This window comes from Antechinus flavipes, chromosome 1 (assembly GCF_016432865.1).
Source record: "Antechinus flavipes isolate AdamAnt ecotype Samford, QLD, Australia chromosome 1, AdamAnt_v2, whole genome shotgun sequence".
NCBI classification, from domain to species: domain Eukaryota; kingdom Metazoa; phylum Chordata; class Mammalia; order Dasyuromorphia; family Dasyuridae; genus Antechinus; species Antechinus flavipes.
Genome location: NC_067398.1, coordinates 7,578,219 through 7,593,021, shown reverse-complemented (window position 1 = coordinate 7,593,021; position 14,803 = coordinate 7,578,219). Strand labels below are relative to the sequence as shown.

Genomic DNA, 14,803 nt, shown 5'->3' with positions numbered 1-14,803 from the left:
CTTTCATTTCTGGAGAGTGATAGGGCAAAAGGCTGATATTGATTGAAAAATGAGTGTGTGACTCACTTTTTAAGTCAAGACCATAAGAGTAAACTACTCTTTTAGGTGTTTGGCTGTGAACAGGAAGAGATTAGTCAATAAGCTTTTATTAAGGTCTGACTGTGTTCCAGGCTTTGGGATATAGAGATACAACTGGGGGGGAAAGAGGCAATGTCAGATGTTGTTTGAAGGACTGTTTATAGGCCTCCCATAATCTAGTAGAAGTGGAAGAAGGATGAAAGAGGATTGTTTGGGAAATTTCCTGGAAGAAACAGGAGAAGAGCAAAGGGCAGAAGGAAAAACAGTGAAAAGAAAATGGGACATGGGAGTGGGGCCCTCTGGGAAAGGAGCCTTTCTAATTTTGCCTTGATGTGGGTGAAATGAGTTTAAAAGTGTTCTGAGAAATTGAAATGGATTATTGACTGCAGGATAAGGGGAGTGATGGTTGGGACTAAAGAGAGAAAAGGAATCCGGGACTGATGATTTGGGGCGAGAATCCGGTAAATCAGGGAAGAATTGTTGTGCATCGGGGAATGCCTCAGGGAAATCTGATGGCGTATGTTTGTAGGTGACCTGATTAGCAGGACTCGGCATAGGGACAGCTGGCGGGGGGCCTTGTTGTGGGGATTGACCGGGCGTGAATGCTAAGAGAAACCTGGGAACGGGTGTTCTGTGTAGTTGATGACATAGGTTAGTTACTGGGATTGTGAGGTTACCAATTAACTCCATAACCTCCACTCAGCACGGGGGCCATGGATCCTTCCATACTTGGTGAACTTGCACTCGGCTCTTGTCTTCTGATCTGCTAGAGACCCCTGGGGCGCAGGCCTCCTCACTGGGGAGTCAGGTTTCCGTTTCTTTATCTTCTTCCACGTCTATCCGTCACCTTCCTCCTCTCAGACTCCCCCTTTATTCTTATTGTGACCTCCTTTCTCCTGATTCCTTCCTGTTCTCACGTGGTATCACACCCCTTGTGACTTTATTTTCCTCCTTTGCAGTCTTGAGCCCCTCACTAGTCCTTTCAAAGAGGCCTCGCCTTCTCCCTTGGCTTCCTTGCTTCTCAGCCCTTTTGTTCATTCTTTGCTGATCCCCACGGCTGAATGTTCCCGTCTTCAGGGATGAGCAGACTTGCTTTATTAGGGTTTCCTCACTTGGGGGAGGAGGGCAGGTACCTCTCCTTGGAAGGGCTGTGTCAGGACAATGGCAGGGCATGAGGAGGTCGTCATGTTCTAGACTTGGATCATAGAGCAGTGCCCTGAGCTTCTGCCCGAGGTAGCAGGGAAATGTCTCCAAGAGATGCACCATCACACACGCCCCCCACGTCCAAGCACTAAACATTGGTCTTAAGTAATCACAGTAGAATCTGCCCTGGATATGTTGGCTGTGTGACCCCGAGCAAGTCCTTTGAGCTCTAAGCCTCATACAGGAATAATTTCTCTAGCCCCTATAGAGTTTTTGATTCTAAGCTCCAGTTTTACTTAATGCTGCCTGCTTTCTAGCCATCTGGACCTAGAAATTGAAATGAGGGAAAGTCTTTGATAGAATGAACTTTCAATCATCCCTAGCCTCTTTTTCTTGGCTTATGCCCTCCCTCACCTTCCAACTCCTTACATACATATTTAGGCAAGGGATTATGTTAGGTGAACTAGATTTTGCTGGACATTTCTGTAGCTCTGACCACGCCATTCCCTTACTGCACAACTCCACTGACTTCCTCTTGTCTCTGAAATTAGCTATAAACTCTCAGCTTAATTTTTTAAGTCCTCATAATCTGGCTCCTCCCTGTCTTTGCAGCCTTGCACAGGCTCCTGAGTCGGGCTCTCTGGGCTGTGGGGCCAATTGATCTTCCCCACGTTACTCCCATCTCTGGGCCTCTTGCTTGGAATGTACACTTGCCTCAAAGAATCCTTTTCATAGAATCACTCTTTTAAGCCTCACCTTTTATGGGAAGCCTCCTGATCACCCAGCCTGCTGTGCCTTTTCTCCCAAACACTCCCTTAATGAATAACTTGTATTTATTCAATGTATGTATATCTCCGTGTGGCTCTTACCTATTCTCACTCTGTCCTCCTGCTCTCCTCCCCTCAATAGAAAGTAAACTTGTTTGGTTTGTTTTATTTGTACCCCCAGTTCTCAGCTCAGGATTTGGCTCAGAGAAGGCCCTTGTTCAAGGTGCAATCAGCCAAGTGCTAAACTGGGATTTAGGAAAGACCTGAATTCAAATCTTGTCTTGTAGTCTTCCTAATTGTGGTCCTGGAAAGTCCTATAAATTTTCTCCGGCTTCCTTTGTAATATGGGTATAATGAGAGCACCCACCTCACCCAGGGATTAAATGGGCGTTACATAGATAAAGCATTTTACAGACTTTAAAGCAATATGTGGATGCTGATTATTATTGCTTGTTATTTATTGATTGATGGAGCTATGACTGGGTCATTGTTTTTCTGTAATTTAAAGTAATAAGAATTCTTTAATGAAAAAGCATATAGCTATTGTATAGGATTCTAGCCCTCTGCTTGTCTTTTTCTCCCTTTCCTCCCTCCCTTCCTCCCTTCTCCTCCTTTCTTCCTTCCCTTCTTTCCTTTTTCCTCCCTTCACATACCCCGCCCCCCTCTCCCCAATATCTCCCTATATTTATATCTATCTCAGCCCCTCATTCATGTCTTGTTAGAAATTCATTCTCGAACTCCCTGCATTATTTCCATTTTGTACTTCCTGGGTACCAGTGGAGTATTTGAGGCTGGGCAGAGAAAGCACGTGCTGTCATCCTTTACTGATAATGGTTTTTTTTTGATGTTACTCTTTGTTGTTTCTTTCATTTTGAGTAGTCATTAGAAACCTAGTGTCTTTAATGTCCCTTCATTTCCCTTAGAGTCACTGATATGGTACTCTTAAGATTCATAATCATATGCTCATGTTTCAAAGATGGATCTTTGCGATGGAGAGCAGCTTAAGACTTTTAAGTAATAAGTTGGAATTTTCCTTCTCTTTAATCCTGGGCCCAACTTTCTGTCCATCTTGCACTGCCTCTCTCATATACATGGCAGCTGGCCAGTAGGCACTTTTTGTGTATTACTTCTCCTTTTCTTCCCCCTTTCTCCTCTTCTTCCTCCTCTCCTTCCTTTCTTCTTCCTCTTCTTTGTGCTTCTCCTCCTCTCCCCTCCCCCCCAACATATTTTTAATGTGGAATGGTTCTAGGTCTCCCAAGAACAGGGAAGCCTTGCAATATTTCTGGGGCTTGATTCCAGATGTTCATGATCTAGAGGGGATTTCTGTTTCATTTGGTCCCTGCCTTAACAAATCTCTTTCATAAATGTAGCTCTTCTTGTCTTATGCTTCACAGGGATCAGGAATACCAAGCACTGCTGTAGACAAGTCTCCTTGTCTGCATTTATCAAAGAGTGTGATGTGATCTTAACATATAGATGAGGAGTATCTTAATCATAAGTGAATATATCTGTTCTTATTGAGTTCTCTCTATTGAGAACTGTTAAGACTGTTCTAATCAACAAACATTGCTGGGTAGTAATCTGGGGTTCTATAATACATAACAAAGTGCTCCTTTCTGAAATAACATTTGTAAAATCCTTTCTCTTTCCTTTTTACATTTTTTTGAAGGACATCTTTGATATGCGCACTCATTATTCTTAGGGGATTTTAGAAAAATAAGAAAGCAAGTATTTTGGTTGGTAGTTACTGCTTTTTGTCATTTTTCTTCCCTTCTTTTGATGTCTTCACCTCCCTGAAATTTCTTGGAAAAGTGTTTCTCAGGGCTTTGAGATAGATGTAAGTAGGGTAAATGTCTCCAGCAACCTGTCTTTACTATGTTCACTCATGGTTCAATTATTACTCCCTAGTTGGTCATCTATGTTGCTGGTTTCCACTAGGTATAGCATGTCAAAGATTGCGCCTGAAGGTCCAAACACAAACATTTCACTCCTTTGTGAAATATGATGGCAAATAGATTGGTATGGAAATGCTGACGATCTCACTGTGCTCTCCATCTTGTCTCTTGAATTGTTAGTAGTACTCAGCTGGGAGTCTCAGGGCAAGTTCTTTTTGCACTTATTTTTACTTCTACTGCTTTTCCTTGTAATGAAACAATATTGCTCATTATTTTCTTCACCATCCCTTTGTACTTCACAAATTTGTTTGTATTCGGAACTGGTCTTGCCCTTGGCTTCTCTTTTATTCCTATTTGGCAGAAAGATCATGTTTGCTACTCAAGTGGGTTTGTTGGTTTCTTTGATCTTCTTGCTATGGCAACTGTTTTCTTTTTGTTAAACTTTAGCAAAAAAAAAATCACAGTGATTGTAGAATGTTTTTGCTTTTTAACATCAGTAGCACGTTTAGATAGAGTTCACGCTCTTGTAATTTTTCACAGTGGTTTCTGCCTATCTTTTATCTCTTCTTGAAATATGATAATGATTTTGACCCTGGCTCTAAATAGTGGATGGTTTTAATATAGATATTTCTGAGATGATTCTTATATCCAAATCAAACATTTCTCGTGCTAAGATAGTTTTCTTTGGTGGACATTATATTATATGCCTTCTGATTGAAAGGAAGTATTGATATATATTATAAACCTAGTTTTGAGGATATTGTCAGGGTCTTTGAGATTTTCAGTTTCTTTAACCTCTGCAATCAATTTTAATATGTAAACTACAGTTATCTTAATGATGTTCTTTTTATTTACACTCATCATGATTACCGAGACTCCCATGAAACGTGTTCCTTGTTTAGATAGATAAAAAACCAATTCTGCTCAGTTCCTTTGTTTTGTTTATGATGAACCAGTGAATCATCCTTCCATTTACTTTTGATATCCTTTTGACTTAGTTTCTTTCATGTTGACAATACCAATAATGTGATTTAACTACTCATTTTTATTGAGTTTGACCCTTAGACAAACATAAAATTTAAGATGGCTGATATTTGACTAATATTCTGAATGGTCACAGCTGTGATTTTTAAAACTCTTTAGTTCCCCTTTTCACTCAGCCACTATCACTTGGAAAGCTTAACAGGCCATTGTAAAGGGCGGAGGGGAAGGGTTGCTGAAGACATCTTTGTATATTTGGCATTTTTGTGGCTTGCTGTGGCCCCAGACTGTACCAGTGGGTGGCCAGCCTCTCATTAGTGAGTACTGTATTTGGACAGTGCCATGAGTAGAGCCTTAAGGGAGCTCAGAATCACTGTTGTGCCTTAAGGAGTATTATAGAAACAGTGAAAATGTTGGTAATAAAAAGGGAAAGTTAGTATGCTGAGACTTTTAACGATATCTTTTTGGGTGCCTTTTGGTGTTTTATCATTGTCATTTTCTGATAACCTTTTTGGTCCCTTTTTCCTCCAAGTCTAGGGAGCACTTTCCTCGTAATAACAATAAAAATTCAACAACTTGCTGTCCCGTCCTTGTCTTTCCTTTCTTCCTCTGCTGAGGTCGAGTTGTCAGTAAAATCTTCGTATATTGACTTTGCTTTATTGTTATTTTTGTTTACATTATTGTAGTTCTGCATTACCTCAAACAAGATCTCCCATGTTTCCCTGAAATCCTGCTGTTTGAATTTTCTTAATAGCTCCACATCTGTTAGGTTGTATTCCACAGTTTGTTTAGCCATTCCTTAGTCAATAAGCATTTATTTTGTTTTCACTTGTTACTACACAAAAAGTGCTGCATTGAATTTCTTTATCTTTCACCTCCTCTTACTCTATCCTAGCAGGACAATTCTGGTTCAGAGTATAGAAATAGTTTGGGGCTATTTTTCTCATAATTCCAGATTGTATTTCCAGATAGTTGGAGCACAGTTCATTAGTAAGCCTGTATTTCTATATTCCTTCCCACATATACTGTTTTCATCTTTTGTAACATTTGCCAGTTTATTGGCTGTGAGAGGAAATTTCAGTGTTGTGTTCATTAGCATTTTTCTTATTAGTGTTGTGGAGCAGTCTTTCATTTTGCTTTCAGTAGTTTGAAATCATTGACTTGAAAACTGTTGCTATCCTTTGGGAGTATAACTGTTGCTGAATGACCCTTGATTGCTCTTTCTCTCTCTCTCACACACACTCCCATATCCAGTCACTCACATACACATGTGCACCACTTTTCTTTAGATGTCTTACATATCAGAATTCTGTCACTGGTATTTAGCACTAAGACTTTTTTTCACCCTGCTCAGTTTTTTTTCCTTGTTTTTTCTGGCTGTCGTAGTTTTGTGTGTATCAAAATCTTCTCATTTTATGTAGTTGAAATTGTTGGTTTTCTCTTTTTATGACCACCTCTCTCCCTTGTTTAGTTGTCATATATTGAGACTTAGAGTAATTGGTATTATAATCACTTCTTGCTTATTTTCCCTTGATAAACTAATCATTTCAAATATCTATGAATATTAATGTATTTGTAACTTTACCCTGGCCTTTTTGTCTGCTGTATAACCCAGTCTGTGTTCCTGCTTTAATGGTGCCACTTTGGTTTGGGGAAGTGGGAGCTATTCAGATTTGAACTATTCTTATAAGGCCTTTTTATCCAGAGTTTATTCTAGTTATGCATTTCAGGTTCCTTTTCTATGTCTATACTTGCTATTGGTGGTAATGCAACAATTTACTTTAAAGCTGCTTCACTGTGCACTCCAGACAAATTGATTCTGTTTTTTTGGTGTGCAATCCAGAGGGATTTAAAGATGAGATGCTTCTCTTTTTCATAAGAAAACATAGTAATTTTTTGTCCCAAAAAAGTAAATTTTTTTTTTTTTTTAATGGCATGGAGGGTCGGCTCTGCTCAAAAGACTTTGAATATTTGCCCACTACAAACTGATATTTGCTTTTCCAGGACCAACCTCGTTAAGTGGACAGAGACAAATAGTCTCCATTAGGCTGACTGGAAGGCAATAAATTCTTAGGTATCGGTAATCTATGAAACAGAAGAATTTAGAATGGCCCTTGATTTTTGTGTTCTATTCTGTTTCTTTCATGGCAGTGACATTGGTGGAAATGCTATTAAGTATATCAAGAATCAAACAGTTTTTTACAGACTTTAATCAAACTATTAGCTTGAGAATCCTTTCCCCAATGATCCGTGAATAGACACCCTCCTGGAGTGAATGAATTTTATTAACTCTTATATTAGCTTAGTAGACAAAAGATAATTTCAGTTCAGGAGAGGATAGAAGGCTTGTGGATTCTTTGAGGAGAATAAACACAAGAGTTGGCTGAGTAGATTTTATCATGTGTCTAAAGACGAGTAGAATTATTTCCTGGGGCCTGTGATCACCTTGATTCAGAGTGCTTTGAAACAGTAATTGCACAAAAGCTGTCATGGGATATTGTCTAGCTCAGTATTTGATGCAGAAGATCAGGAAAGAAAATCTACAAGGAATTTTAATGCAGTGCTCCAAATTAAGAAATTTAAACTCTCAGGCCCACACATAGGCACTTAAGAAATGCCTGTTATCTTGATTTTGATACTTGAAAAATACTTCTTTGAAAAAGAGTAGAGGCCTTTTGACTATAAAAGTTTCATGCCTACTCTCTCTGTGTACTATATCCTACAAGTGTCTTCTACCGTTTGCCTGTAGATCTCCAGGAAGGGGAATCCACTGCTTCATTCTGTCTTGGAATAGCTTAACATCTGTCCTAAATCTACCTTTTTGCTAAATCTCACCACTGTTCCTAGCTCTGCCTTCTGGACAGCAATACACTGTGTTGATTGTTTAATTTGGTAAAGTGAAATGCTGCTTTAAAATTTTTTTTCTGTCAAAAATATGTGGCATTCATATGTTAAAATCATACAAGAAAGATTCTACACCAGAAATAACTGGTCACCTTCTGGTTAAAAATAGCAAAGGAAGCTTAAAACAGGGATGTAGAGGCTGGAAAAAAGTTATTGGCCACAGTCATGGAAGATGTCCAGTGTAGAGCCTGGATCGAAGAGGGCTTCCTTCAGATACTCCATTTTGGAAATAAAATTGTGCTGATTGAATCAAGTCCCAGAATATTACTGAGCCTCCTCAATGAGATTTAGAGCCACTTAAGAGCTCAGTTCACATAAATATCTCCACAGGATTCAGCCCCTCATGCTGATCCTTCAGTACATCATCTTTTAAAAATTGATATTTTGTTTGAAAAGACACTTGAAAAAATTCCTGGGCTTCTCTAAAAATAAATGTCCCCAAAACAGTTTTGGGGTTGTTAACAAAGAAAAAAGATATCCTTTTATTTTATTCTGATGGGATAGTGCTGACATTGACCTTTGTATTTGTTTGGATTTTTGTAGTTTTTCATTGCTGATTTCATTCACATTGTGAAGCCATTGGTTATATTATTCTTTGTCCATATGTTGATGTTAAGTTGGCTTCTCAGTTCTCTCTGAATTTCTTACTTCTGTTATGGGGGGAGGCAGAGGCTGTGCGGTTTGGAGAGAGGAGGGCTAGTCCTGGTGTCAGGACGGTGATTCAGAGCTAACTCTGATGTGGCAAACATTGGGGACCACTTACCTTATCTAGCCTTAGTCTATATTAAATGAATGAGTCAGTCACATGTCTACTTGATCAACGACCGTTTCTTTTTGTAATGGAGACACACTGGACCCTTTTCTTTAGAGTTGGTGCAAAATGCCGTCATCTCCACTGTTATTTGATGCAAAGCAAAAAAAGCTGGACTATAGAAACTCAACAGAAATTAAGAAAATAAGCGCAAGCAAGATAATTCTTATTTGCAGGGGTGACAGTCTTACCTAGAAAATACCAGAGTTGAGGACACAATTTAATCTAGACAGGGTCTTCTGTAAAATATGAGGATACAAAATAAATCTACAAAAACCCAACATTTTTTACATAGCACTATCAAAGCTTCAGTTGAAAACTTAGAGAAATTCTATTTGAGATCACAAACTGTTTTAAATATTTGTTAGTTAGCCTACCAAAATGCAGCTCTTATCTCAAAATTTTCACAGGAAATTGGAACAAAGATCAATGTTAAAATTAAAAAGTTAAAATGGGGGGTGTAATGCAAAGATTAATGGTGGAATAGATAAGGAAGTTGAGACCCAGAGGTAAGCTGATTTGCCCCAAGGTCATACAAGAATAAATATTAGTAGCCTTGGATGTCAAACTTGGCACTATTTTCGTTATACCATTCTGCCTTGTACTGGGGGTAGGGTGCAAAAAATTGTTGATGGAATAGACTAGATAAGTAAGATCTGAAAATTAGTATGTACAGAAGTCGGTATCTTAGCAGCTTACAAAAATATGACAATACATTCCAAATGAATCAATAGCCTAAATAAAAATCCTACCATAAGAAAATCAGAGAACAAGGAAGGGTTATTTATTTCCCAGCTGTTGATTAGTAAGGGAAAATACTCATAGCCAAATGGGGGTCAGAAAAGTCTTATATATATGAAATTCAAACCCTTTGGACAATTAAAATCAGTGCTGTTAGAATTTTTAAAAATATATATATATACTGGGGCCTAATTTTTCTCTGATGAAAATTTGACATCCATTTTCTCAGATTGACGTAAACCTAATACGTTAAGAAATATTCTTCAGTAAGTGGGGTCAAAAAGTGTTTTTGTCATCTGAATATTTTTCCAGTAGCAAACTTACAAAATTGTAAGTAATAAGAGTAAATCGACAAGAATAATTCTGTTGCAAAACACAAAATGAATAGTGCCTGCAGCCTTCTGATACATTGAGTGGGATAGACTCCTCTCAGATTTGGGAAAACTGTCCTTTAGCACAGTTAGCACGGGACTTCCCTGCCCTCCTACTGCTCCAGTCTGACTCTTTAGTTTATAGTTCAAAAACACTGTCAGACTCCCCCTTACTTCTGGATTTCTCATCACTTTTGTCTCCCTTTTCAGGGTGCTTCCTTTTGCTCAGACAAACTTGTTAAAAATATTTTTATTGATAATTTTTATATCACCTTGTTTCTTCCCCTACCTTGAGAGCTATCATTGGTTACAAAAAAGTAAAAGGGGAAACAGTGAAGAAAAAACTCCAGAAAGACGAAATAGAAGATGTCAGCCAATGTGTCATGGACAAACCGCCTGTGATGTGTGAATAGGGCTACCCATTGTAGGAGGATGTAGGAGGATGAGAGAGTGGGCTGGATACCATCTAGGAAGTGGTGCAGGGCTTTGGGCTTCTCTGTGCAAGAAAGGGCAGGCGTGTTTAACTGAGGTGTGAGGCTATGGACACCTTCCAATCGGAATTCTAGGCTTCCGCAATTAAGGCTGTGAATGACCCAATGGTCATTGATAAAGTGAATGATAAGTGTACGTTTCAGGATAATATCCCTGAGTTCTTGTGTGTGGCAAAAGTTACCTGAAGGCCCTTGTTGACGAGATGGTTGCCTGGAAGGGAAGCATGGTTGATGTATTGAGAATAGCATAGAAGTCAGTGGCCGACCTGCGTGAATATGTTGGTATCCATGCAAAGTCGGGCTAAGTAGGGGAAGGCATTCCTCATGCTGGGTAGATCCCCTGTGGAGCATTTGTGAGAGGTCGTGAAAATGGGGGCGGATTCCAGTCTGCCTCAGTGAAAGACATGTCCACATCATCAAATGGCCACCACCGTCCTCATCGTAGCTCACATTGACAGAGTGCTTACTGTGTTCCAGGCACTGGGCAAAGCATTTTACAGATATCTCATTTGACCTTCCCTACAACTCTGGGAGGTAGGTGCTATTATTATTTCCATTTTATAGGATGAGGAAACTGAAGCAGAGGTTAAACAATTTGCTCAGGGTCACACAGTGAGTGTCTGAGGTTGGATTTGAACATTGGCTTTGTTTTGTTTTGTATTGGTTGCGTATTTGGGGTTTTTTTTTTTTTTTTGGACCCGGGCCCGGTGTTCTATCCACTGTGCCAACATAGCTGCTTGTGTGCCTCGGTGGTCAATAAGATCATAGAACCACCTTTGTGTCTTTATATACCTTGTTCATACCTCTGTCCCCTGCACTTAGCATTTCAAAAATCCTTATTAATTGATTAAGAAAAAGCACAGAATTCTAGTGCAATAAAACTATTTTCTCTTTGGCACATAGATTTTTTATTTTTATGTCAATCGCCTCTGAAATCTCTGGGCTTCCAGTAGATCGGTCAGAGAGTAAACATTTCAAACCTTGTCTGGGGCACACACATTCTGTGCCAACTGTGGCCCCAGGCTCTGTTTTACACATCTGTCTGTCAGACGGGCTGTTTGGCAGGAGATGACTGAATGCAGTTATTTTTCTCGGGACTGCCTCATTAATGCGATAGTTAATGGCCAAGATAGATGTTAGTAAGCACTTGGCACACTTACAAAGCTTGACGGAGCTGTTACCGTTCTTTATTCTGTTCCTTCGCGTGTTGAAGGCCTTGACCGTGCGTAAGGGGATGTGCCAGGCTCGGGGCCTCTAGCATGTGGGGGAGCGTGGTGGGAGGAAGAAGCTGTAGAATCATACTGCGGCAGTTGTCCGCAGTCCATTGTTCATGATTTTATTTATAAATACTTTATGGATATGAAGTTCCCTTCACCAATCAAATGTATTCCCATCATTTAGCATGGTACCTGGCCCATAGAAAGCACTGAGTAACCATTTGATGGATAGATTAATATGTTAGGATCTGATTATTTTGGCACAGATTGCTATTATTAGCCTTCCAGAGCTGATGTGAGTGAAATCATCAATAACTTGTACTTAGTGATAGGTTTCTCTGCATTGAGTGAGGCTGGACTATCCTGATATTTCTGCAGTTCTTTGCACCTGGTTGCATCTGCTTGCCCACCACTGGCACCACCTTTGAGAATCCATGGCATTGATTGACACAACATGGTGTTCCATAGTCAGCCGTAGCATCATGCAAACATATAATTGAAGCTAAACTATAATTAAAAAAAACCCAAAAAACACTTTTTTAAAAAAAGTTTTTTAAAACGTGTCTAGATTTCAGGATGCCTTGTGGGAAAATTGTAATATATCCATGTGGGCGAGATTGGAGATATAAGCTGGAAAAGAACACAGGAGGCTTGGTTTAGAACTTTTGGAATAGCTAGATTAAGTGGTGATTAATAGGCTGATGTCAACTTTGGTGGTAGGAAGAAGGTGTGTTTTGCAGCTCTGTGGCTCTCTGAAGAGAGAAATAGCCTGTTAATGTGATAGTTGGCAGGCTCAAGATGCCTAAAAATCTCGACAGGTTTTTGTATTGTTATTATTTTTGTTGCTGTTGTTAAGATCCGATTTGTCACCCTACAAGGAACTCCCAGTGTGGAAACCCCCTTCCTGTGTAACTTAGGATTTGGGGAAGCTACCTAGGGCACTGCCTGTGGCATTAGCCTGGATGTGGCATGTGTAGGATTTTAACCTATTTTCCTGGTTTCAAAGCCAGCCTCCTATATACTCTGCCACTTTACTTTTCTAAATGAAACTTATTGAAGGTTAAGTGCAAATTCCTGTACTCTGATTTTTAAAAACAAAGTGTATTAACGATGGAAATGTTGCTGAACCGTTCCCGTGAAATGCAAAATTAATGTGTCAACAGTGTGAGGTTAGCCAAGAAAAGTTACTGTTAGACTGTGTTTGTAAAAAAGCATTGCCTCTGGATTGAGAGAGCTAATACTTTGCCCTGTTCAGAATCATTTGGGAGGAGAAGGACCTTGAGAAGCCGAGGGGCATCCCGAGGAGGGAGATCTGGGTAGTAAGAGGCTGCCAGAAAGATAGCAAATGAGAATCAGATTTAGGAACTAGATATGAGAGAGATTTTTGTCGGTAACTCCAGCAGCTAGCATGGGACTTGACATGTTATGTGTACTTACTGAATGCTTGTGGATTGATTGAGATGATTCCAAACTTAAACAAGTAACACTTTGTTAATTCTTTCCTCTTCTCTTAGGTGCATTTTATTTGGTGTTTGAATACATGGACCATGACCTGATGGGACTCCTGGAATCAGGCCTGGTTCATTTTAATGAAAATCACATAAAATCATTCATGAGACAACTGATGGAAGGTTTGGATTATTGCCATAAGAAGAACTTTTTACATAGAGATATTAAGTGTTCAAATATTCTACTAAACAATAGGTATGACTGAATTTTTTGTACCTATATATTTGTGTATATTCATTTTTTGAAGTGGGGGTAGAGAAGCATGTTTTTAAAATATCCAAAAGACATTTTTGTTACCCATGATGTTAATCTGATTAAAATTTGAGAATAGGACTTAGGCCTGCTCATAGATAGTAGCTGAAAGTACTGACTGAATCTGATTAGAATTAAAATGGAAACAAGTATTTACATATTTAATTCCTTGCTTAATAAATCAAGACAGGATACTTAAGTAAGTCTTGTTACCCAACATGATAAATAGATCTATTCTTTGAAAATTATAACAGCATAAGGTATATATTTCCATTTGACTAGTGAAAATACTGGGGTGGAGGGAAGAGTAGGTCTTTGATGCTTTTCATTTAGATCATTGTTTGCAAATTGTGTTAGAAATCTTGGTCTTGTACCTCCCACATGGGGGTACATGACCTCATACAGACTGAACCTTTGGGGAGCCCTAACTGTGCTAAACCTTCCAACTTCCTCTGTGGCCAGGCCTGGGAATGTCTTGCAGCCTTGGGTCTCATTGTGAAAGGCTGATGAAAACTGAGAGCTTCTTTTGTCCTTGGGCCATCAGAAATCTCCTAAATTCCAGATGGGTCTGGGCTGGGAGTATTATTTTTCTGACTGCTTATTGAAAATCAGATCGATTTGCCCAGATTAGCTTAAATTCAGACATCAATGTCAGGATCATCTTCTTGAGATCCCAGAACTCCGTGGGACTTTCTTCCACATGTCAGCAAGGCCATTTGTGACCAGTATATAATTATCTGACTTAGGCATGTTTCATTATAAGGGGACACTGTATACATTTTTAAAAACTTCTCATTTATTATAGCACTCCTTCCTGAGCTGCTATTCTATAAGTAAGTCTACTCTCATTGCTAAGAAATGAAATAATGGATCTTATTTGATTTTATAAAAGGCTAGATGAAAAATCTTGCCTTAAACGTAACTGAGTTCATCTTAGCACTAAATCTAAGTTGTGTTATAGTTACTAACTTCTGAAACATCATTTGGCATTTTTAGTATGTAGTAGTGTTTTAGTGTTCGTGATGTATAACATCTGAACAGATGATCATGATCAGCACAGTAAGGACAGATGGCACTGAAGGGAAGTAGAAAAGAATAAGGAGGGATTGGGTGTAGGGAGGATTTGGACTTTACACAGAATACCGAGTTTCTTTATTTTGGGGGTGGAAAAAAGAAAACCCCAGATGTGCTGTTTCCTGGTTCATTTGTTTGATACTTTGGGCAGTTTTCACAAATTTATTTTTGACCATATTTTCCTGTAGCAGCAATTGACGTTGAAATTCCTTGTTTTTTCTCTTCTTTTCCCTAGAGGGCAGATAAAGCTAGCCGACTTTGGACTTGCTCGATTATATAGCTCCGAAGAAAGGTAAGATGCATCAAATTTTGTGAAACTTAGCAGCCCCATTCTAAAAGTCCTACAAGTTTACATTCAGTTCTTGAAAAGCATGATATGACTTCCTGCCCAAGCTCACGATGAGTGGCTTGGGTCAGCAGGTGGTCTTGTCATGTGTAGTGATTGATTCCTAATAGTATCATTATTTTAGTTACCAAACCTCTGTAGGATCTAGCCAAACCTTGTTGCTTTGACTTTATAAAGATTTGCTCCCCTGTTGGGAAACCATTTATTCAAGTCAGTATAATTG

At 39.2% G+C, this 14,803-nt stretch overlaps 1 protein-coding gene across 2 annotated transcripts in view; it reads left to right on the top strand.

Moving 5' to 3' along the window:
• CDK13 (cyclin dependent kinase 13) overlaps positions 1 to 14,803 on the top strand; it is a 104,968-nt gene that overhangs the window by 61,593 nt on the left and 28,572 nt on the right. For both annotated transcript variants that reach the window (XM_051978639.1, XM_051978631.1), the window contains exons 7-8: positions 12,914 to 13,103; positions 14,470 to 14,526. In XM_051978639.1, coding sequence (XP_051834599.1) covers positions 12,914 to 13,103; positions 14,470 to 14,526 — 247 coding nt within the window. The remainder of the gene's footprint in view (positions 1 to 12,913; positions 13,104 to 14,469; positions 14,527 to 14,803) is intronic.